Raw genomic sequence first — 26,262 nt, 5'->3', positions numbered from 1 at the left:
CTCCTACTGGAAACTCTTTCGGAAGCCAACAGAACATGAAACACTATCAGGAAGCCAAAGGGACTGTAACTTGGGATTCCTGATCCGGAGTTATTAGTGATGGAGAACAATCCAGTCTCCATGGATCTCTAGACGAAAGCTCCAGGAAGGAACAGTCTGTCTTAGCCAGTAGGGGTCGATCGGAATCATAGACCCTTGATTCTGTTTTGTGTTTCAGAAAATTTTTTCACTATGATAGGATTTGGAGGATATGCATATAGAAGCCTCCCCCACTGAATGCGGAAGGCATCCAAGATTACATTCTGTATGATCCTAGTTTACAGCAAAACTAAGGGATTTTGTTGTAATAAGTGGTTAAACATCTATCAGGGGGTACCCACTCAAAAAAAATCTTTGAGCTATGCCCTCACCTAGGGACTACTTGTGAGGTTGCAGAATCCAACTCAGCCAGTCTGCCAAATATGTAGTTCCGCCTCCATATTCTGACTGCTTCTTGACATAGGAGATTCAAACCAGTTTCTCCCTGCTTGTCGATATAGCATATTGCAACCTGGTTGTCTCCGAGTTAAAATGACTTGCTTGAATAACTGATCTCTGAAAGACTTTAGAGCATTCCAAAATACTTTTAGCTCTAGGAAGTTTATCTGATGAAGTTTTTCCTGAACAGACCATAGACCCAGAGTACAAAACCCATCTATATGAACTCTTGAAGGCATCTGTCAACACCACCATTTGGATCTAAGGAATTTGAATGAGTTAACCTTTGCCATATTGGACTGGACCATCCACCAGGTCAGTGAGGGCCAGAGTGGAGTGGTGACAGAGATGTCCTGAAGATCTGTTGGTGCTTGACCACCCCAAATATTGAGCAAAGTTTTTGACTTAAGTCTAGGGTCGGGTAATTTCCATTCGGTTTAACACCCCCAATCATTGTGAAAAGTTGGCTCCTATGGCTGTTGATGTGTTATGATATGAAGGAGTGATGCTTTGATATCAATTCCAGCAGTGGAGAAATAAGGTCAGGGCTCAGCAAACCTCTACAGTCTCAATCATGGCAAGACAAATCAGGATGGGCTGGAGTAGGCTTTGACAGCAACTCCAGTAGTTGGGAAGTAAGGCTAGGGCCAGGCAGACTTCTGATGTCAGGGAGGATGAGTGGTCCTCATGTCAGGGTGTGCTTCTAAGACATTGGCGACCTCAGCTCCTCAATGCACTTAGCGCCACAGTTTAATTACACGTTGAGTGAAGAAAAATTTTCTCCGATTTGTTTTAAATTTACTACATTGTAGCTTCATCACATGTTCCCTAGTCCTAGTATTTTTGAAAAGTGTAAACAGACGCTTCACATCTACCCGTTCCACTCCACTCATTATTTTATAGACCTCTATCATATCTCCCCTGAGCCGCCTTTTCTCCAAGCTGAAGAGCCCTAGCCGCTTTAGCCTTTCCTCATAGGGAAGTCATCCCTTCACCTTTATCATTTTAGTCGCCCTCTCTGCACCTTTTCTAATTCCAATATACCTTTTTTGAGATGCGGCGACCAGAATTGAACACAATATGCGAGGTGCAGTCACACCATGGAGCGATACAAAGGCATTATATCATCCTCATTTTTGTTTTCCATTCCTTTCCTAATAATACCTAACATTCTATTTGCTTTCTTCGCCGCAGCAGCACACTGAGCAGAAGGTTTCAACGTATCAATGACGACACCTAGATCCCTTTCTTGGTCTGTGACTCCTAACGTGGAACCTTGCATGATGTAGCTATAATTCGGGTTCCTCGTGCCCACATGCATCACTTTGCACTTGCTCACATTAAACGTCATCTGCCATTTAGACGGCCAGTCTCCCAGTCTCGTAAGGTCCTCTTGTAATTTTTCACAATCCTCTCGCGATTTACTGACTTTGAATAACTTTGTGTCATCAGCAAATTTAATTACCTCATTAGTTACTCCCATCTCTAGGTCATTTATAAATATGTTAAAAAGCAGCGGTCCCAGCACAGACCCAGATGTCATCACCCACTTATAAAACTATTGTAGACCGACTGTCCTTGGAGAATTATTTTGCCCTCATAGAGACATTTTTGACCACTTTTACATAATTCTTTCCAACTTCCCTTGGGTTAAAAAGAACAACAACAAAAGTCAGTCTCAAGAATATCAAAAAGACAAAAACCACCAAACTGATCTTTTACGCACTCCAACTACTGTTTCTTCAATAGAAATCTGTAACCAATCAGGTAACATTTCTCCCACATAAATATGAAACAGCAAGATAAAAATCAAATAGACTTACTTCAGAAAGTTTTCAATTTGTGATAAAATGCGATCCATCTCAACATCTTTCTTTTCGTACAGCTCCTTTCCCACCCATGGCAAAGACGAAAGAACAGCAAACACATACCAGTCACAACGGACCTATAAGCAAGAGGAAAAGTGTGTAATGGTGTAATCTCTTTTTATCACCTGACTACACAGCAAAGTATATATAGTTAAATTCGCACAAAGGCAGACTTTTTCTGGTCTACTTCTAGTGAAGGAAAACACACACGTGTGTGCCACAGGGAAAATTAAAGCAAGCCCTCATTTTACCATGTTCCTCTGTCTCACTGGGACCCTTTTTATCTTTAAACTAAAAAAAAAGTGTACACTGATCCAAAAAATGATATAAGTAAAGCCGAGTGTTAACTCTCAACAACTTGCTTAATCCTGTGGAGAAAAATGCTCCAGGAGATAACGGTCTCTGATCTTTTGCGTCTCCTCTGTAAATAGTTTCAAATGTGTTCATGATTGTAATTGGAACATCACTAACCAAACAGGTCAATGCTTGCATAGGTCAATCGTTAGTCCATGAGTTCATATTATCATTGCACATTCGATTAAAATGTTACACACCCCTGTGCCAAAACTTGACACTTGTGAAAACTTATAAATGTGAAAAAAAATTTTGAAATTCATCTTAAATCAAAAATCGCAGCTTAATTAGCAAGCTGTATTTTTTGATTTAAGATACGTTTCAACCGTTTTTCACATTTATAAGTTTTCACAAGTTGTCAAGTTTTGGCACGGGGTTGTGTCACGTTTTAATCGAATGTGTGATTATATGAACTCATAGACTAACAACTGACCTATGCAAACAATGATCTGTTCAGTTAGTGATGTTCCAATTACAATCATGAGCACATTTAAAAATATTTACACAGAAGTTTTGATATATTTTCAGTACTTTACTGTGAGTTATTCAATGACAGTATAAGCATTTTCCCTCAGTATTTAATTATGTTCCTCTCCTGTATTTCATCTTTTATGTCTCTTGGCAGGTTTGACTGAGAAACTAGGAGAAGAAAAACGGAAGATTTTTTTTTAACTGAACTTCTGTCCTTAGTTCTCTCAATCTTCTTCACTAAAAAGAAAAAGAATAACCATAAACAGGACACATTAATTGGCACAATATTTTATTGAATTATGAACAGAGTATCAAGCCATTGTATCTGCAAAATCCGTTTCCCCAATAATTGCTGAGTTATATACCAGAAGGTAAATGCATAAGGCCAATTCAGCAAGTAGTGATGTGTTAACTGAGGGCCTGTAACTAGTGCTTCTGATTCAGTTATAACTCAAACTCATGATAAAAACACACAGCCAATGGGGGAATTTGGGGTTTTCGGTTATAACCGAAAACCACCTTTCCTCGGGTGCTCCAAAATGACGACATCCAGCTACTGCTGTAACAGCTGAACATTGTCATTGGTGTTAGACCTTCCCATTTCTCCATCCTCCCTGGCTGCTACTGCTAAGAAAAAAAAACCAAAAAGCTCATTTGCAGTCTACACACTGCAATTCCTATAGGTCTGCCAGTCTCACTTTGTGAGGAATATTCTCAAGGCATGCTTCCAATATGAGTTGTGTACCTTCCTCCCTCACCTCTCTAATCTACGTGTCTGCTAGAGCTGTAAGGTAAGAAGTATGGATACGACTCCTAAGTAGCTTATACTAAAAGGATAACTTATTAACCAAGAAAATTACTTTTTTGCTGCAGTCCAAATGAGGCCCGCCTAGTGCAAGACCTTCAAACTTGCACAGTAATGCTTGCTTGTATATATTGTAAGAAATGTGTATTATCCATTGCCCACTTAGTCTTCAGCTGATCAAATGAGGGAGCCTTCCCATTCTGGACGCCTAGAAACGCTGCCACATCACTACATCCTTCTGAATACATTCTTGAAAGCATGGCAAAAATCCATCCCAGGAAGGAAAGCCAGGTTGCCAATAAATTGTAAAAAGGGGGACACACTTGGAGCCACTCCCACTCTAATTCTCCACCACTGCCCTCAAAAATGAGCACATGAATGGCAGTTTTGATGCCCTTCCCACTGTAATGGCTCTGTGTATGTAAAAATGTATAAAAAAGTATAGAGTTTGTGTAATCTTCCCAAATTTACTTCTGGGACAATTCCTCCAGATGGGTTAAGTTTTGCGCATACTATGACAGGAATGAACCTCACTCCTAAGCCAGGGCATATGACGTACAGTCTCAGTCTCTCAAATCTAGTGCTAATGCTCACCATGGTTCCTGCATTGTGCCTAAGAGAGCTTCCTTCTGGAGTTCATCACATGTTACCTGTATAGGCAATTTATTAAGGTGTGCTTGGACAATGGTAAATATTTCCTTTTCCTTCTGTCACATTTTCTTGGTCCCAAACTACATTTCATCATACTTGAAGATCTTTTCTCTGTCTACACGATTCATTGAGTACTCACTTGGGACAAATACCTCTATAATCAATGCTGTTCTGGTGTTTCTCTCTCTCGTCACTATGTCTGGTCTTTTGGCACTCAACTTTTTATCTGTCTTTGAGTATCCTTCAATAGATCTACTGCAGAAGGACAGCAAAACTGTAAGATTGCAAGTCCAAACTTAACTAACTGAGGCTTTGGTTTTATTTTTTAAAAATCTACAAATTAAGCCAATGGTTCTAACACAGAATTGGCAATGGAAACAGACGACCCAGGGGTAAATCAAGATTCTTATGAATTTTAGAAAGAAAATAGATTCCATGGGTTGTAGAATTCTGTGCTCCTTTGGGGATGAATTATGTTCTATGAAGATTAAAAAAAAAATAATAATACAGGAGAGATTAGCGTGATTCCAACAATTTAATAGGGTTATATACGCTATCTGAAACAAATACCATATGAAAGCCTCATCAGAACATTCAGATTCAAGTGAAGATGATTATCCACCCAAGCATTATGTTCAATATGGAAAAGATTTTTTTTTTTTTGCCACCGCGTTAGCCATGAGGCAGATGAGGAGCACAGGATCCCAGTCGAGGAGAATCTCAGGAGAAGGTCCAATATCAAGATCCAGTCAGTCTCAACTACAGCACTGATTAATATTTCAGATAGGAGTATTTCTGAAGATCAAGAATCTGTACTTAATCTAGATCTGGGTTTTGTTCAATCATACTTGCATGATCCTTTTAAAGTTCATGTAGCAATTTATAAACGGATTCAAAAGCTACAGCTTCACTACTATTTTTTGTCTAATCCTATATCAAAGGACAATTCATTTTTTCATTCACCCTCTCGATAGCGTCCACCTGGTTCATTATCTCCTGCTGTTCAAACTTTCAGCAATTTAATCCTTCGGGATCTTGGATCTGGAGGATTCTACAAATATGGGTCTTAATTTTTCAAATTTAACTACGAGTGACGGGCCTTGAATCGAGGCATAATGAAGATCTGATATATATCTAAAGCAGACAAAGGTGGAACTGTAGTGTTACAATCTAAAACTCAATATTTTATGGAAGCCATGTGACAATTGTCATTTGAAACTTGTGTCCGATTGTTTCTACTCTCAACACTGTGTTAGAACCATTGACTCAATTTGTAGAATATATATATATTTTTTAATACAACCAAAGGCTCAGGAAATTAAGTCATATATTCAAGATACTTCACATATGCTTCGGATAATTAAGGAAAGATATAAATCAGACACCATGCTACTGGTTATACTAGATGTTCTCTCCTCATATACCTGAAATCCCCAAGATGGGGATTTCAAGTTATTCAATCAACTCTTGACCAGATCCCAGCCTGTGCAAGATTCTACTACATTTTTGATAGAGCCTGCAGAATTAGTATTGAAGAGGAATTTTTGTTTTCAACACGAATGTTTTGCACAAATTCAAAGTATTGCTTCTTTTGCACACTCAGTTGCAACATTGCATGTAGCAGCTTTTGAGGAACTACTCAAAAAAAAAAAAAAAAGGAGGAAAAAGCCTCAAAGCGCTCCAGGCATACTAGCCTTCCGCGCTATGGGCCCTGTTTACTAAGGTTTGTTATAGTGTTTTTAGTGCGCCAACACAGCGCGCTTGCTAACCATGTAGGCACCTATAGGGATATTGTAGGCTCCAGGTGCTAACCCCCATAAATAAGCATATTCCTGCAGACCTTGGTGGCGTTAAGCTGGTCACATAGGGTGAGACCCCCCCCCCCCCCCACGATGGCATATTACTCAAGAAGGGATGAGTAAGGCGAACGGCACCATAGATTTATCCAGCTTTGTTTACCCGGGAATGCAGGGGAATACAGCCATGAGGCAGATTCTGCAAACAAAGAACTCTGTACATGAGGCAAGACCAGCCCAAGCGGAACTATCACCAGACTTGTTTCTAGAAAGAAAGGAGTCCGAGGATCTACCGAGAGAACCAGTTCGGGAGAAAAGGGAGTGCCTCCGTGAAATTAAAACTGACTTACAGGCAGTCCGGGAAGCGATACCAACATTAAGAGCGGATTTACACTGTGAGATAGCAGATTTGGGTCATAGAGTGGAGGACACGGAACACAGAGTGGATGAACATGATAAGACATTGAATGTATTATCTTCCTAGCTCCAAGATCTGTCAGAGGCTAATCTTGCCCTCTCGGACAAATTGGAAGATACTGAAAACAGAAGAGGAGGCAAAACTTGAGATTCCATGGGATACCAGAGACACCAGCATATATGGACTGTGAGCATGTAGTACAATCCATTGCATAGACGCTTCTGGGCACGGAGGAAACTATAGTGCAGCTGGATAGAGAACACAGGGCCTTGGGAACGCCACGCAACAATAAGACGAAGGATATCGTGGCATGCTTCACATATTATAAGGTGAAAGAAAAACTTTTGCAAGCAGCAAGAAAGACTGCAAACTTACAATGGGATTCTTATCCAATCAAAATATATCAAGATATAGCGGGCGTGACAAGCGCCAGATGGAGCTCAGACCGGTCACTGAAAGAATGAGAGAATTAAAAATCCCATATAAAGCAAAGATACTTACCTGTAGCAGGTATTCTCCGAGGATAGCAGGCTGAATGTTCTCACTGATGGGTCGGCGTCCACGGCGGCCCAGGAAAAGAGATTTTTTTTCCACAAAAATCAACAAACTTTGTAACAGCTTCCGGAACGCGGGACAGATGCACTGCGCATGCGCAGCCATCTTCCCGCCCGCGTGCGTCTGTTCCCGCCTCAGTTATATCAAAAAGCAAATAAAGAACAACAACTCCAAAGGGGAGGTGGGCGGGTTGGTGAGAACAATCAGCCTGCTGTCCTCGGAGAATATCTGCTACAGGTAAGTATCTTCGCTTTCTCCGAGGACAAGCAGGCTGCTTGTTCTCACTGATGGGGTATCCCTAGCCCCCAGGCTCACTCAAAACAACAAAAGAAGGTCAACTGGGCCTCGCAACGGCGAGGACATAACAAAGATTGACCTACGAAGAAACATCTGAGTGCGCAGCCTGGAACAGAATAAAAATGGGCCTAGGGGGGGTAGAGTTAGATTCTATACCCCAAACAGATTCTGCAGCACCGACTGCACAAACCGACTGTCACATCGGCTATCCTGCTGAAGGCAGTAATGATATGTGAATGTGTGGACGGATGACCACGTCGCAGCCTTGCAAATCTCTTCTATAGTGGCTGACTTCAAGTAAGCCACTGACGTTGCCATGGCTCTAACACTATGAGCTGTGACATGACCCTCAAGAGTCAGCCCAACTTGGGCGTAAGTGAAAGAAGTGCAATCTGCTAGCCAATTGGAAATGGTGCGTTTCCCAACAGCAACTCCCCTTCTGTTGGAATCAAAAGAAACAAACATTTGGGCGGACTGTCTGAATGGGCTTGTCCGCGCCACATAGAAGGCCAATGCTCTCTTGCAGTCCAATATATGCCACTGACGTTCAGCAGGGCGGCTATGACGGGAGAAGAATGTTGGCAAGACAATTGACTAGTTCAGATGGAACTCAGACACCACCTTCAGCAGGAACTTAGGGTGCGTACGGAGGACTACTCTGTTATGATGAAATTTAGTATAGGGAGCATGGGCTACCAAGGCTTCCAGCTCACTGACGCTACGAGCTGAAGTAACAGTCACCAAGAAAATGACCTTCCAGGTCAAGTACTTCAGATGGCAGGAATCCAGTGGCTCAAAAGGAGGTTTCATCAGAACGACGTTGAAATCCCATGACACTGGTGGAGGTTTGACAGGGGGCTTTGACAAAAGCAAACCTCTCATGAAGTAAACAACTAAAGGCTGTCCAGAGATAGGCTTACCCTCTACACGATAATGACCAGCACTAATCGCACTAAGATGAACTCTTACGGAGTTGGTCTTAAGACCAGACTCTGACAAGTATAGTCTGACAAGTATAGAAGGTATTCAAGCAGGGGTCTCCATTTAAAAGAGTAACACCTCTTCGTGGAATCTTTCCTGGAAACAAGCAAGACTTGGGAGACACCCTCAGAAAGACCCAAGGAGGCGAATTCTACGCTCTCAACATCCAGGCTGTGAGGGCCAGAGACTGGAGGTTGGGATGCAGAAGCGCCCCCTCGTTCTGAGTGATGAGGGTTGGAAAACACTCCAATCTCCACGGTTCTTCAGAGGACAACTCCAGAAGAAGAGGGAACCAAATCTGACGCAGCCAGAAGGGAGCAATCAGAATCATGGTTCTGCGGTCTTGCCTGAGTTTCAGCAAAGGTCTTCCCCACCAGAGGTATGGGAGGATATGCATACAGAAGGCCCTTTCCCCCAATGCAGGAGAAAAGCATCTGACACTAGTCTGTTGTGGGCCTGAAGTATGGAACAGAACTGAGGGACTGTGTGATTGATCTGAGTGGCAAAATAAATCCACCAAGGGGGTGCCCCTGTCTCGGAAGATCTTGCGTACCACGCCCGAGTTCAGCGACCACGCGTGAGGTTGCATAATCCTGCTGAACCTGTCGGCCACACTGCTGTTTATGCCTGCCAGATACATGGCTTCGAGAAACATGCCGTGACGGCGAGCCCAAAGCCACATCTGAACGGCTTCCCAACAGGGGGCAAGATCCGATTCCCCCCTGCTTGTTGATGTAGTACATGGCAACCTAATTGTCTGTCTGAATTTGAATAATTTGATTGGACAGCCGATCTCTGAAAGCCTTTACAGCGTTCCAGACCGCTCGCAACTCCAGGAGATTGATCTGAAGACACCAAGCTCCTCGATTGTGGAGCCCATCTACATGTGCTCCACACCCCAGGAGTGATGCATCCGTGGTCTGCACTTTCAGAGGCTGAGGAATTTGGAAGGGACGTCCCAAGGTCAAATTGGATCGAATTGTCCACCACTGAAGGGAATTGTGAAAATCGGTGGACAGCTGGATCACATCCTCTAGATTCCCTGCAGCTTGATACCACTGGGAAGCTAGGATCCATTGGACTGATCTCATGTGAAGACGGGCCATGGGTGTCACGAACTGTGGAGGCCATATGGCCTAGAAGTCAACACTGGCCGAGCTGTGATCTGCTGAGACGCTCTGGCCATGGAAACAAGAGACAGAAGATTGTCTGCCCTCGCCTCGGGGAGATAGGCATGAGCCGTCTGGGAGTCCAGCAGAGCTCCTATGAATTCTAGTTTTTGTACTGGAAGAAGTTGGGATTTTGGGTAATTTATCACAAACCCGAGTAGCTCCAGCAGTTGAATAGTCATCTGCATGGACTGTAGAGCTCCTGCCTCCAAGGTGTTCTTCACCAATCGTCGAGATAAGGGAACACATGCACTCCCAGTCTGCATAGCAACGCTGCAACCACCGCTAGACATTTTGTAAACACCCTGGAAGCAGACGCGAGACCAAAGGGCAGCACACAATACTGAAAATGCTGTGTTCCCAGATGGAATCGAAGATACTTCATGTGAGCGGGAAGTATTGGGATGTGTGTATAAGCATCCTTTAAGTCCAGAGAGCATAGCCAATCGTTTTCCTGAATCATGGGAAGAAGGGTGCCCAGGGAAACCATCCTGAACTTTTCTCGGACCAGGAATTTGTTCAGGGCCCTTAGGTCTAGGATGGGACGCATCCCCCCCCCCCCCCCCCCCGTTTTCTTTTGCACAAGAAAGTACCTGGAATAGAATCCCAGCCCTTCGTGCCTGGGAGGAATGGGCTCGACCGCACTGGTGCTGAGAAGGGCAGAGAGTTCCTCTACAAGTACCTGCCTGTGGTGGAAGCTGAAGGACTGAGCTCCCGGTGGGCAATTTGGAGGTCTGGAGATCAAATTGAGGGAGTACCCTAACCGGACTATTTGAAGAACCCACCGGTCGGAGGTTATGAGAGGCCACCTTTGGTGAAAAAATTGTAACCTACCCCAGAAGGGTAGATCGTCCGGCATAGGTACTTTTATGGCGGCTATGCTCAGCTGGAGCCAGTCAAAAGCCCATCCCTTGCTTTTGCTGGGGAGCCGCAGGGGCCTGTCTGGGCACACGCTGTTGACGCGAACAAGCACGCTGGGGCTGAGCCTGAGAAGGCTGTCGGGAAGGTGGATTGTACCTACGCTTATTGTAAGCATAGGGAGCAGTCCTCCTTCCCCGGAAAAACCGTCTACCTGTTGAGGTAGATGCTGAAGGCGCCAGGTGGGAGAGCTTGTCGAGGGCGGTTTCCCGCTGGTGGAACTGCTCTACTACCTGCTCGACTTTCTCGCCAAAAATATTATCCCCCAGGCAAGGAACATCCGCAAGCCGCTGCTGGGTTTGATTGTCCAGGTGAGAGGCACGCAGCCATGATAGTCTGCGCATCACTATACCTTGAGCAGCGGCTCTGGATGCATCAAAAGAGTCATAAGCACCCCTGGACAGGAATTTACGACACGCCTTCAGCTGCCTGACCACCTCCTGAAAAGGCCTGGCATGCTCCGGAGGGAGCTTGTCTACCAAGTCCGCCAGTTGCTTAACATTGTTCCGCATATGGATGCTCGTGTAGAGCTGTTATGATTGGATCTTGGACACGAGCATAAAGGACTGATAGGCCTTCCTCCCAAAAGAGTCCAGAGTCCTAGACTCTCACCCCGGGGGCGCCGAGGAAAAATCCCTAGTACTCCTGGCTCTCTTGAGAGTGGAATCCACAACCATAGAATCGTGAGGTAACTGCAACCTCATCAACTCAGGTTCTCTGTGAATCCGATATTGGGACTCAGATTTTTTGGGAATAGTGGGGTTACTGAACGGTTTAATCCAGTTCCTAAGCAATGTCTCCTTAAGGACATTATGCAAAGGGGCAGTGGACGATTCCTTAGGTGGTGAAGGATAGTCAAGGACCTCGAGCATCTCAGTCCTGGGCTCATCCTCAGTGACCACCGGGAAGGGAATGCCCACAGACAGTTCCCGGACAAATGACGAGGAGGAGAGACTCTCCGGTGGAGAAAGCTTCCTCTCAGGTGAAGGAGTTGGATCAGAAGGAAGACCACAAGACTCCTCAGAAGAGAAATACCTGGGGTCTTCCCCTTCATCCCACAAGGCACAGTTAAGTTTATACTCGGCGCTACCCAGTTAAGTGCTTAGCAGATAAAGATAGGCCTGCTATTTATGCGGCCTATTTTAACCATTAAACATAGTTTGGTGCTGAATATCCGCATGTCAAGCGATACAGCTGGTTAGCGGCTAACTGCGAATATTCAGCGGAGATAACCTGACACCAGCCAGAGCAGTATGACGTGACACTGATGATCAAGACATGCTTCGGGGGGGGGGGGGGGGGAGACCGAGAGACATCAATTCAGAACATGGAGGAGGGAGAGGGAGAGAGAGAGGGGCAAAAAATATGTTCAGTTCAAGGTACAAAACCTAGATGCCAGGTCAGATTTTTTTTTAGGCATCATGGTAATCTGGCATCTGGGGTTTTGTCAAGCCTTGCTCTAGTAACTGTTTTAATCTGTTCCAGGGTGCTTACCATCTTGCTGGTATGACAGAGGAGGAAGTGGGGAGGGAATGGAAGAGAGAGGGAGGGAGTTTCTTACATTCAATTGTTTGTGTTACTTACTGCTCTGGAAAGCACAATCTTTTTTGTATCCTTAGATTTGTATTTTGACTTAAAATATAAAAGTAAAGTCCAAAATTAAAAAAGGGATTCAGACTGCCATTCAATTTATTTAATCATCTATCCCTGTGATATAGGATATGTTGATAGATCATCCAATCAGATTAAAATTCATCTTAATGAGCACAAATCTCAGATCCAAAATAAAGCTTTTACCATATCATACTGTGGCTCAAATACATTGGAGAGTGACAGTATTAGACTAAATACTTTGCAAGATGATCCTGACTGTTTAATTATAGGAAGTAATATTAGATCTTTTCTTTCAATACCGTAATTCCACTTGGATTGAATGTTGACATACAGTGGATGTCACTGGTCTAACTTCGTACTGTGATTGACCAGCTTGTCACCTGACTCTGTATAATACAAAAAGACGCAGCGGTCAGTTTGGAAAAGAAAGAGGATGTGACAACGGAGAGGTTACATAGAGGCATATTTTCAAAGCACTTAACCTTCCAAAGTTCCATAGGTTTCTATGGAACTTTGGAAGGCTAAGTGCTTTGAAAATGAGACCCGTGGAGGGGCATAATCGAACGCGAACGCCTATCTCCATGGGCGTCTATGTCCGAAAACGGGTACGTGAAGAGGCGGGACAGACCGTATTTTCGAAAAAAATGGACGTTTTTCAGCTGGGCGTTTGTTTTTTTTAGCGATAATGGAAATTAAAAACGCCCAACTCAAAAACGTCCTAAACCGAGCCATTTGGTCGTGGGAGGGGCTACGATTCGTAGTACACGCGCCCCCCTGACATGCCAGGACACCAACTGGGCACCCTAGAGGTCAGTGCGGTGGACTTCAGACAATGCTCCCACATGCATAGCTCCCTTACCACGGGTGCTGAGCACCCAACCCCCCTCCCCCAAAACCCACTACCCACAAATGTACAACACTACCATAGCTCTTAGGGGTGAAGGGGGCACCTACATGTGGGTACAGTGGGTTTTGGAGGCATCCCATTTACCAGCACAAGTGATACAGTTAGGGGGGATGGGCCTGAGTCCACCTGGCTGAAGTGCACTGCGGTACCCACTAAAAGTGCTCCAGGGACCTGCATACACGCAGGCCTCTAGGACTTGTTGCTGCTATATAACATTGGCACACCAGTTGACACCTGAAGACTAATCTCTCCGAAAACGTCCTTTATTGGAATAAGCACGCTTACTCACAGTTAACTGCAGATCAGAGGTTGTGCCCCACTAGCAACGAGTCTCCCTGGTACTGAGATTAGCAGTAGGTCAGAGTTGGCAGAATGCTGTACAATGCCCTCTTTCAGCCACATTCAAGGTAAGAACTAAGTTCTATAACGTGGCTAACACGTGAAAGGGATCTAAAACTGGCTTACAAAAATGGCCACTACCTCATGGACTACCGGAAACAAAACAGGGCACACTCTGACCCAGTAAGCAGGGGGAAAAGCACCATGGGAGTACAGCCTACCAACATCATGAGCATTTGCCAAAAGCTAGTGGAATCACAGAGCCCAATATCCTACACCCACCACAATGCATTGCTGATGTGACTCTGCAGTGCGCATAACAGAAAAGGTGTCACACTCACCCCAGAGCCACATCAGAACCAGGGAAAGGCTGTCACAGGATAAAACACATTCTGCTGTCATGGAGGTGGGTACAGCATTTGAGGCTGGCACACAGGCTGGAAAAAAAGTTTTTAAAGTGGTTTTTTTTTGGTGGGAGGGGGTTAGTGACCACTGGGGGAGTCCGGGGAGGTCATCCCCGATTCCCTCCAGTGGTCATCTGGTCAGTTGGGGCACTTTTTTTTTGGTTTGTTTTGTTGTTACATTTGTACTCCGCGCTTTCCCACTCATGGCAGGCTCAATGCGGCTTACATATTGTATACAGGTACTTATTTGTACCTGGGGCAATGGAGGGTTAAGTGACTTGCCCAGAGTCACAAGGAGCTGCCTGTGCCTGAAGTGGGAATTGAACTCAGTTCCTCAGTTCCCCAGGACCAAAGTCCACCACCCTAACCACTAGGCCACTCCTCCACTTGGACTTGTTTGTGAAAAAAAGGGGTCAACAAAAAGTGACCCAAAATCGCGGTAAAAACGCCTTTTTTTTTTTTTTCGATCATCAGCTAAAGAAGCCCATCTCTCCTCGGCTGATAACCACGCGCCAGTTCCACCTTCACCACGCCTCTGACACGCCCCCGTCAACTTTACCCGTTTCCGCGACGGATTGCAGTTGGAAACGCCCAAAATTGGCTTTCAATTATACCGATTTGGGCGCCCACGGGAGAAAGACGCCCATCTCCCAATTTGGGTCGCAATATAGGCGTTTTTCTCTTTCGATTATAAACAGGATAGTAACATAGTAGATGACAGCAGAAAACGACCTACACGATCCATCCAGTCTGCCCAACAAGATAAACTCATATGTGCTACTTTTTGTGTATACCCTACCTTGATTTGTACCTGTCCTCTTCAGGGAACAGACCGTATAAGTCTGCCCAGCACTATCCTCACCTCCCAACCACCAGCCCCGCCTCCCACCACCGGCTCTGGCACAGACCGTATAAGTCTGCCCAGCATGATCCCCGCCGCCCAACCACCAGCCCCGGCACAGACCGTATAAGTCTGCCAAGCACTATCCCCGCCTCCCAACCACCAGCCCCACCTCCGGCTCTGCCACCCAATCTCGGCTAAGCTACTGAGGATCCATTCCTTCTGAACAAGATTCCTTTATGTTTATCCCACGTTGATACTGTATATACACTAATATAAACAAAGATAACAGTTTTCCCCAAAAAAGATAACTCGAGTATATATCAGAGGGTTTATGTTCACAGCTTAGTGGTTAGTGCAGCAGACTTTGATCCTGGGGAACTAGGTTCGATTACCACTGCAGTTCCTTGTGACTCTGGGCAAGTCATTTAATCCTCCATTGTCCCAGGTACAAATAAGTACCTGTATATACAATGTAAACCGCTTTGAATGTAGTTGCAAAAAACACAGAAAGTCCCATTCCTTTTCCCTTTCAAACGTCCAGCTCACTTCCAGGTTCACCTGTAGGACCATATCCACTGTCAGAGCACTTCTAGATGCTGCTGGCTCAAACAATCAACATTAACTGCTGGTGGTGGCCAAGAAAAGATAAAAAATGGCCCTAACCTGTACCTCAGTTCCTGCTTCTTAGGTACATTCTCCATTCTAAAATAAAGGGATTTGTTTCTATTTTCTACCCCGACATGACTGGCCTATCTTCCACAACCATGCCCCCCCCCCCCCTTCCACCTCTGGTAACCAATATCTCCCACCTCTGCCTCCCCTCTTCACCAATAACCAGCTTTTCACTTCTTACCTGCCTCTCCAGCAGACGCTGAAAGTTATGTGCTGGACTGGTGCAGGTCCTTGAGCATCTGCGTATGCTCAAGGCCTACAAGCTCCTACCTTCTCCACGGAAACAGCGGGAGCTGGCAGACCTTGAGCATGCGCAGGTGCTCAAAGCTCTGCACCAGTCCAGCGCACAACTTTGCCAGTGTCTGCCAGGGAAGCAGGTAAGAAGTGAAAAGCCGGTTAACGAGGGGAGAGGTGGAGGTGGGAAATGTCAATTGCTGTGGGGAGGGGGTTTTGAGGAAGAAATGCCAGTCATCGAACGATGAGGGGGTGGATGCTGAGACAAAAAAATGACAGCTACTGGGGGAAAGCGTGGTAGGGTTAAGGAAGAAATGCTGGTCACTGGGTGGTAGTACAGGAGTTAGAGCTTCCTTGTGTGTGACTGAGCCCTGTGATGTGGAAGAGGATCCTTGGTATTGTAATTTTTCCTGAGACATAAATTGGCCAGGAGGATCACCCCATGATTAGTATGACAAAATGCCACAAAAATCTGATATAGATCAAAACACTTGCTTACCTGTGGTACATCTTCCTCTTGAGTCACATTTACAAAATTTTCAAACATGGCTACCATTGAAGGTGCAGCTATCACATGGCAATTCACAAGGTCAGACAGAAAACGGATCTGTTGGATATGCAAAAAGTTTTAATCATCATTTAGGTAAACTGCAAATAAAATACGACTTTTATAAGTATGGTTCTAAATTAATATTCCAAAATTGTGTCTACAAATTTAGTAGTTCTCTCAACTACGAAAGTTAATTTTGTGAACCATCAGAAGGTAGGCAACTTGGAATACTACTTTCCTGTACCAACATCAAAATTCCTCATTGGTCCTTTTTTTTTTTTTTTTTTTTTTTTTTTAATTAATCTATAAAATTATATAATCATGGACGGGCTACCCACAGAATTTTATAGGATGTTCTGGCATATTATTGGGGGGTTCAATGCTAAAAGTATTTAATCTTGCTCTGGAGGACGGGGTAATTCTAGATTCCTTTTCCTATGCTAACATCACAATTTTACATAAACCATGGAAAGATGAGAAACTCTGTAGTTCATATTGTCCCATTTCCTTACTGAACGTAGATGCTAAGCTTCTTACAAAAAAGTGATGGCCACTCCGTTTAAATGATGTGATGGGCCAGCTTGTTCACAAAGACCAGACGGGTTTTAAAGGGGAGAAATACTGTCCGCCAAGTGTTCAATATGATCCAGTGGGTGGCGGAGGGTCCTAGGTCCCCAACGTTATTGTTGGCACTGGATGCTGAAAAGGCCTTTGACGGAGTGGAATGGTCTTTCCTCTTAGTCCTGTTGGGGGCCATAAATATTTGGTCTGATTTTTTGGGCGTTCTCCAGAATCTTTATAGGGACCCCAGAGCTAAACTGATTAATGGCACCGACTGGTTCTTTTTCCCTGAGCCAGGGGACGAGACAGGGTGCCCGCTATTCTCCTCTTCTATTTGAACTTTTTTTGGAACCCTTACTGGAGGCTATCCGTCAGAACCCAAATATCCGGGGAGTTCTCCTCGGAGACTGTGAACATAAATTGGCCCTTTCTGCAGATGATGCTTTGTTATTCCTGCAGCATACAGGTCAATCTCTTCCGACCTTTTTGGAACTCTGTGCTAAATATATAGTCAGGTCTTGGGATACAAATTAAATGCTACAAAATCTATTATTCTACCCCTTAACGTGCCAAGGGAGCAAGCTGACTTATTACATCCCCTTTACCCATTTCAGTGGCAACCTCAATTAAGTGTTAATTAAGGTGTGGGGAAGTAGAATACTTGCATAGGTTGCTGAGTCAGCTTCAAATAGCCTGTTTAAAAGAGGCCCCTTAGATTCAAAACTATATAAAGAGGAAAGGTCCCACTGAACTTTCTTTCTGAGAAGTTCTGAGAGAAGAGAACATTTCTCTGGTAAGTGAACGCTATTTTGCGTTGTGCTTTGGGAACTTAAAGATTGGGGTTTAAAGGAGGAATTGTAGGTTAGTGTTAGGCAAAATAAAACATATAAAAAGCAAATTTTATCAACTAATCTCCATAGTCTTTTCCACTTAGTTTTAAAAACTTTGCACCACAGCATTAACAGATAGAATCTAACAGGCACTGCAAGATCTAATTTAGTCTTCCCGCCCACCCCCAGGACAACTCTTCATTTATAGTCAGTTATTGTAATTAGGGTAACAAGCAAGGAGTGCTCTTACAGAGTTTTAAATACATTTCATTACCATCTAAGAAGGAAACACTAACTAAATAGCGAATGCTACATACCTGTAGAAGGTATTCTCCGAGGACAGCAGGCTGATTGTTCTCACTGATGGGTGACGTCCACGGCAGCCCCTCCAATTGGAATCTTCACTAGCAAAAGCCTTTGCTAGCCCTCGCGCGCCGATGCGCACCGCGCATGCGCGGCCGTCTTCCTGCCCGAAACCGGCTCGTGCCGGCCAGTCTCATATGTAGCAAGACAAGACAAGGGAAGACACAACTCCAAAGGGGAGGCGGGCGGGTTTGTGAGAACAATCAGCCTGCTGTCCTCGGAGAATACCTTCTACAGGTATGTAGCATTCGCTTTCTCAGAGGACAAGCGGGCTGCTTGTTCTCACTGATGGGGTATCCCTAGCCCCCAGGCTCACTCAAAACAACAACCATGGTCAATTGGGCCTCGCAACGGCGAGGACATAACTGAGATTGACCTAACAATTTATCCAACTAACTGAGAGTGCAGCCTGGAACAGAAAAAACATGGGCCTAGGGGGGTGGAGTTGGATCCTAAACCCCGAACAGATTCTGAAGCACTGACTGCCCGAACCGACTGTCGCGTCGGGTATCCTGCTGCAGGCAGTAATGAGATGTGAATGTGTGGACAGATGACCACGTCGCAGCTTTGCAAATCTCTTCAATAGTGGCTGACTTCAAGTGGGCTACCGACGCTGCCATGGCTCTAACATTATGAGCCGTGACATGACCCTCAAGAGCCAGCCCAGCCTGGGCGTAAGTGAAGGAAATGCAATCTGCTAGCCAATTGGATATGGTGCGTTTCCCCACAGCCACTCCCCTCCTGTTGGGATCAAAAGAAACAAACAATTGGGCGGACTGTCTGTTGGGCTGTGTCCGCTCCAGATAGAAGGCCAATGCTCTCTTGCAGTCCAATGTGTGCAGCTGACGTTCAGCAGGGCAGGAATGAGGACGGGGAAAGAATGTTGGCAAGACAACTGACTGGTTCAGATGGAACTCCGACACGACCTTTGGCAAGAACTTAGGGTGAGTGCGGAGGACTACTCTGTTATGATGAAATTTTGTGTAAGGAGCCTGGGCTACCAGGGCCTGAAGCTCACTGACTTAACGAGCTGAAGTAACTGCCACCAAGAAAATGATCTTCCAGGTCAAGTACTTCAGATGGCAGGAGTTCAGTGGCTCAAAAGCAGGTTTCATCAGCTGGGTGAGAACGACATTGAGATCCCATGACACTGTAGGAGGCTTGACAGGGGGCTTTGACAAAAGCAAACCTCTCATGAAGCGAACAACTAAAGGCTGTCCTGAGATCGGCTTACCTTCCACACGGTAATGGTATGCACTGATTGCACTAAGGTGAACCCTTACGGAGTTGGTCTTGAGACCAGACTCAGACAAGTGCAGAAGGTATTCAAGCAGGGTCTGTGTAGGACAAGAGCGAGGATCTAGGGCCTTGCTGTCACACCAGACGGCAAACCTCCTCCACAGAAAGAAGTAACTCCTCTTAGTGGAATCTTTCCTGGAAGCAAGCAAGACACGGGAGACACCCTCCGACAGACCCAAAGAGGCAAAGTCTACGCTCTCAACATCCAGGCCGTGAGAGCCAGAGACCGGAGGTTGGGATGCAGAAGCACCCCTTCGTCCTGTGTGATGAGGGTCAGAAAACACTCCAATCTCCACGGTTCTTCGGAGGACAACTCCAGAAGAAGAGGGAACCAGATCTGACGCGGCCAAAAAGGAGCAATCAGAATCATGGTGCCTCGGTCTTGCTTGAGTTTCAACAAAGTCTTCCCCACCAGAGGTATGGGAGGATAAGCATACAGCAGACCCTCCCCCCAGTCCAGGAGGAAGGCATCCGATGCCAGTCTGCCGTGGGCCTGAAGCCTGGAACAGAACTGAGGGACTTTGTGGTTGGCTCGAGATGCGAAGAGATCTACCAAGGGGGTGCCTCACACCTGGAAGATCTGTCGCACTACACGGGAATTGAGCGACCACTCGTGAGGTTGCATAATCCTGCTCAACCTGTCGGCCAGACTGTTGTTTACGCCTGCCAGATATGTGGCTTGGAGCACCATGCCGTGACGGCGAGCCCAGAGCCACATGCTGACGGCTTCCTGACACAGGGGGCGAGATCCGGTGCCCCCCTGCTTGTTGATGTAATACATGGCAACCTGGTTGTCTGTCTGAATTTGGATAATTTGGTGGGACAGCCGATCTCTGAAAGCCTTCAGAGCGTTCCAGACCGCTCGTAACTCCAGGAGAACGGCCCGGAGACTCTCGTGCAGAGCGGCTGTGGAGAAAGACATGGAAACCGATGCAGGTGTCGATGTCAGAGTCTGTTCCGGGCGTGGAGGCTGTTCCGGGCTGTCCAGAGTGGAGCGCATCGACACCTCTTGAACAGAGGGTGAGCGGTCCTCTCGGTGCCGATGCCTGCTAGGTGCCGACTCCCTCGGCAACCCAGAGCTCTCGGTGCCGACACGGGAAGGGGACCGGTGTCGATGCTTCTTCGAATTCTTGGGACGAAGCATGTCACCGGAGCTTCCCGGCACCGACGAGGAGGACGTAGAATCCAGCCGTCGCTTCCTCGGGGCCGAGGCCGAAGAAGGTCAGTCTCGGGGGGGCTGTACCGCAGGAGCCCTCAGGGTAGGGGGAGACCCACCCTAAGGCTCACCACCACCAGCAGGGGAATGGACAGCCCTCACCTGCACTCCAGACGAAGCACCACCGTCCGACGACATCAACAGACGAGGAGGTCCCGGTACCACCAACGCCGACGCAGCCTTCCGAAGTCTCAGCCCCGATGCAGAGGGTCGATGCCCTCGATGCAATCGCGGCCGAGGATGAAGGTCTGGACGCTGGCGACGTCGATGCACTCGATACTCCCGGTGCCGATGCCGACGAAGAGCCCGAGAACAAAACGTTCCACTGGGCCAATCTCGCCACCTGAGTCCGCTTTTGTAAAAGAGAGCACAGACTACAGGCCTGCGGGCGGTGCCCAGCCCCCAGACACTGAAGACACGACGCGTGTCTATCAGTGAGCGAGATTACCCGGGAGCACTGGGTGCACTTCTTGAAGCCGCTGGGAGACTTCGATGTCATGGGCGGAAAAATCGCGCCGGCGAGATCAAAACTTGTAATGGCGAAGATGGCACCACAAAAAAGCGGAAGAAAAACTTCGAACAGAGGCCTAAAAAGGCCCTACCCCGCCGACGAAAGAAAACTTCACTGGGCAAAAACTAGAAATATAGGAAAGGGAACAGACCGAAAAGGTCTCCTTCCGAATGTTTTTTTTTTTTTCTCTTAGCGAAGTCCAAAAAAAGATGCGCGAGGTCGACTTTCGGGGCGCGAACGGCGTAAACACGACCGTACCGAGCGCGGACAAAAGAAGACTGTCCGGCGAGCTGGATTCGGGCGGGAAGACGGCCGCGCATGCGCGGTGCGCATCGGCGCGCGAGGGCTAGCAAAGGCTTTTGCTAGTGAAGATTCCGATTGGAGGGGCTGCCGTGGACGTCACCCATCAGTGAGAACAAGCAGCCTGCTTGTCCTCGGAGAACATACAATATACTATTATAAACTAAAAGACACTTTTATATTAGGCTAATATCCTTAATACGGTAGCAAGTTTTAAATTATTGAAAAACTCAACACTAAGATGGAGTCAGCAGTTCAGCAGCGAGAGGGGTGCTATCCAGTCTTTTGCATTGAGTGTCACATGTATGATTATCTCCCAGTTGGTGAGATGTCATATGTGTGTGACCGATGCAAAGAGCTCCTAGCTCTTAGGGAACGTGTCCGTTCTCTTGAGGCTAGAGAAGCAGACTTGGTGGAGCTGAGGGAAACAGAGAGGTACATAGAGGAGACCTACAAGGATGTTGGACAGAAGTCCCACCTCCAGTCTGGTAGCCCTTGTGCTACCTTGGAGGAGGAAGGTCTCCTAGAAGGAGAGCATCACCCTGGTGAAGTAGGAAGTACTCCTGTAGCCAGGACCTGCCCACCAGGGGATGTACTATCCTCTCACACCGAGGATATGTCTCCAAGTGCTGCCCGGGAAGGAAAGGTTAGGACAGCTGTTGTAGTTGGTGATTCGATCATTAGGCATATAGATAGCTGAGTGGCTGGTAGACGTGAGGATCGCCTGGTGACTTGCCTGTCTGGTGTGAAGGTGGCGGACCTCACGTGTCACCTAGATAGGATTTTAGATAGTGCTGGGGAGCAGTCAGCTGTCTTGGTACATGTGGGTACCAATGACATAGGAAAATGTGGGAGAGAGGTTCTGGAAGCCAAATTTAGGCTCTTAGGTAGAAAGCTCAAATCCAGATCCTCTAGGGTAGCATTTTCTGAAATGTTACCTGTTCCACGTGCAGGGCCCAAGAGACAGACAGAGCTCCGGAGTCTCAATGCGTGGATGAGACGATGGTGCAGGGAGGAGGGTTTTAGATTTGTTAGGAGCTGGGCAACATTCTAAGGGGGAGCCTATTCCGAAAGGATGGGCTCCACCTTAACCAGTGTGGGACCAGGCTGCTGGCATCAGCATTTAAAAAGGAGATAGAGCAGCTTTTAAACTAGAAATGGGGGGGGAAGGCAGACAGTCGCTCAAAAGCGCTTGGTTCAGGATAAGGTATCTTTCAAAAAGGTAATCACCAAAACAGGGAAGATAGGATATCCTGATAGTGAGGTTGCAAAAGAGACCGCAGTAGATCAGGTGTCCCTAAATAAAAATCAGACAAAAAAATGCAAATTAGTACTGTCAAGTACTAAGCATGATGTAAATAGGAGCAACCAACACAGTTTGAAATGTCTATATGCAAATGCCAGGAGCCTAAAAAATAAGATGGGAGAGTTAGAATATATTGCACTAAATGAAAAATTAGATATAATAGGCATCTCTGAGACCTGGTGGAAGGAGGCTAACCAGTGGGACACTGTCATACCGGGGTACAAATTATATCGTAGTGATAGGGTAGCATTGTATATTAACGAGCCTTGAATCAAATAGATTGAAAATTCTGCAGGAAACAAAACACTTCTTGGAATCACTGTGAATTGAAATTCCATATGTAAAGGGGAAAAGGATAATGATAGGAGTGTACTACCGTCCGTCTGGCCAGGATGAACAGATGGATGCAGAAATGTTAAAGGAAATTAGGGACGCAAACAAACCGGGCAACACATTAATAATAGGCGATTTCAATTACCCCGATATTGACTGGGTAAATGTAACATCAGGACACGCTAGGGAGGTAAAATTCCTTGATGAAATCAAGGACAACTTTATGGAGCAGCTGGTACAGGAACAGACGAGAGAAGGAAAAATTCTAGACCTAGTCCTTAGTGGAGTGCATGATCTGGTGCGGGAGGTAATGGTGCTGGGACCGCTTGACTACAGTGATCATAACATGATCGGATTTCATATTAGCTTTGAAGTATACATAGGAAATCAAATACATTAGCGTTTAACTTTAAAAAAGGAGACTATGATAAAATGAGAACGGTGAAAAGCAAACTTAGGGGAGCGACTGCGAGGGTCGCAGTCAAAAATTTACATCAGGCGTGGATGCTGTTCAAAAACACCATCCTGGAAGCCCAGGCCAAATATATTCCGCGTATTAAAAAAGGAGGACGGAAGACCAGCCAGAATGGTTAAATAATGAGGTGAAGGAAGCTATTAGAGCTAAAAGAAAATCTTTCAGAAAATGGAAGAAGGAACCGACTGAAAACAATAAGAAACGGCATAAGGAATGTCAAGTCAAATGCAAAGCGCTGATAAGGAAAGCTAAGAGGGACTTTGATAAAAAAAAGATTGTGTTGGAGGCAAAAACACATAGTAAAAAATGTTTTAGGTATATTAAAAGCAGGAAGCCGGCAAAAGAATCAGTTGGACTGCTAGATGACCGAGGAGTAAAAGGGGCAATCAGGGAAGATAAAGCCGTAGCGGAGATATTAAATGAATTCTTTGCTTCGGTCTTCACCGATGAAGATTTGGATGGGATACCGGTGCCGGAAATGGTATTTGAAGCTGACGAGTCGGAGAAACTTAATGAATTCTCTGTAAACCTGAAGGATGTAATGGGGCAGTTCTACAAACTGAAGAGTAGCAAATCTCCTGGACCGGATGGTATTCATCCCAGAGTATTGATAGAACTGAAAAATGAGCTTGCAGAGCTATTGTTAGAAATATGTAATTTAAAATCGAGCGTGGTACCGGAAGATTGGAGGGTGGCTAATGAAACGCCGATTTTTAAAAAAAAGGTTCCAGAAGAGACCCAGGAAATTATAGACCGGCGAGTCTGACGTCGGTACCGGGCAAAATGGTAGAGACTATTATTAAGAACAAAATTACAGAGAATATTCAAAAGCATGGATTAATGAGACAAATTCAACATGGATTTAGTGAAGTGAAATCTTGCCTCACCAATCTACAACATTTCTTTGAAGGGGTGAACAAACATGTGGATAAAGGGGAGCCGGTTGATATTGTGTATCTGGATTTTCAGAAGGCGTTTATTTATTTATTGCATTTGTATCCCACATTTTCCCACCTTTTTGCGGGTTCAGTGTGGCTTACAATAAGAAATGAATGATGGAAGTACAATTTGTTACAGATTGGTTATGGATTACATTGTGCAGAATTATGCGAGACAATCGAAGTGTCATTAAGGAGTGCAACAATGGAACACAAACATTGAACATTGGAAGGAGACAATGGGAGCTTAAAGGGCAATACTAAGGCATAAAGACATATGGTATACATATTTCTGTGAGTAAAGGTATGAGTGATGTGAGATTAAGGGGGATGAGAGTTCAGAAGTGGATTTATAGTGCATTAATAAACAGTAAGTGTGGATTTTATGTGTTTTGGCTCTTTCCGTAAATTTTTTCAAAAAGATGGGTCTTCAATAATCTGCGGAAGGAAGCTTGCTCGTGGATCGTTCTTAAGTTGCGCGGCAGTGTATTCCAAAACTGCCTGCTCATGTGAGAAAAGGTTGACGCGTGTAGCGTCTTGTATTTCAAGCCCTTGCAATTGGGGAAGTGGAGTACCTCATGAAAGACTCCAGAGGAAATTGCGGCCAGGTGGAAACAGGTGGAGGTTCCACCCATACAGCACTGGTAGACAAAAGTCTGGCAGATTATAGAGTTGGAGAGGGCATCTGCACTCTTCCAAAATAAGTGTAGGTTTTTAATCAATGGTAGCAGCCACTCAACTCTTAGACAACCGGATCCGACAGACAGAATGGGCGAGTGTGGGGTTTCCTTTGGATACTCTTGGCTGGGGAAGTTCAGTTTATAGTTTATTTGTTTGGGGGGGGGGGGGGAGGGGGTTGTCTCCTCACCCATGTTTTGTCCTCCTTCTTCTCCATACTTGCAGTACACTGGTGAAAGAGTTAATTTTTCCACATTTGTAAGTTAATGGCTGTTTGTGTTGAGTTAGAATTGGTTTCTATATTAATTGTATCAGTTAATCTTTTAGATACTGAGTAGTCTAATGTGTTTGTATGTTTTGTTTCTGTTGTGTAATTTCTCCAGAATTTTTCAATAAAGAATTAGATACAAAAAAATATTGTGCATAGATGTTATCACTCATCAAGTTTTAAGATGAAGTAAGGTAAAATTATGTCTTACCTGATAATTTTCTTTCCAATAGTCCCTCAGATCAATCCAGAGACTTGTGGGTTATGCCCCTCCTCTAGCAGGTTAGATAGAGAGAACTCAGGAGTTTGCTACAATAGAGCATGTGCAGCCAGCCTCACTTCAGTATAACGATACCAAAGCAGTAAGAACCATAGAACACTCTCCTGTCTCTGCAAAAGCAGCATAAATTTGGAAGTAACTCTCCGAGCTGCTATAACTTAGAAATGTAAATATACACACCCTAACAGCCTTACCCGTCCAGAGACAAAGGAACGTGAACAGAATCGACTGAAGTATACTGAATCCGATCAGAGATTACGAAAGCAAATTCCAAGGAGGGGCTCTGGATTGATCTGAGGGACTAATGGAAAGAAAATTATCAGGTAAGACATAATTTTACCTTCCATAGCGTCCCCAGATCAATCCAGAGACTTGTGGGATGTACCAAAGCAATCCTCATCAAGGGTGGGACTGGCCTACTCCGGCCGCCAACACAGAAGTCCCAACAACCGCCTCTCGACGCACAGCAACATCAAGACAGCAATGCATAACAAAGGAATGCCAAGACGACCAAGACGCCGCTTAACAAATGTCCTCCAACGACACCAGATGACACTCCGCAAAAGAAGAGGCCTGAACC

The 26,262-nt window shown here is 45.5% G+C and overlaps 1 protein-coding gene across 1 annotated transcript in view; it reads right to left on the bottom strand.

Annotated features, from left to right (window-relative positions):
- NCBP1 (nuclear cap binding protein subunit 1) overlaps positions 1-26,262 on the bottom strand; it is a 293,702-nt gene that overhangs the window by 203,175 nt on the left and 64,265 nt on the right. The window contains exons 5-6 of the mRNA XM_030194457.1: positions 16,274-16,381; positions 2,301-2,422 (exon numbers count right to left, since the gene is read on the bottom strand). Coding sequence (XP_030050317.1) covers positions 2,301-2,422; positions 16,274-16,381 — 230 coding nt within the window. The remainder of the gene's footprint in view (positions 1-2,300; positions 2,423-16,273; positions 16,382-26,262) is intronic.

This window comes from Microcaecilia unicolor, chromosome 2 (assembly GCF_901765095.1).
Source record: "Microcaecilia unicolor chromosome 2, aMicUni1.1, whole genome shotgun sequence".
NCBI classification, from domain to species: Eukaryota; Metazoa; Chordata; class Amphibia; order Gymnophiona; family Siphonopidae; genus Microcaecilia; species Microcaecilia unicolor.
Note: the sequence above shows the minus strand (reverse complement) of the source record. Positions and strands in the feature narration are given on the sequence as shown.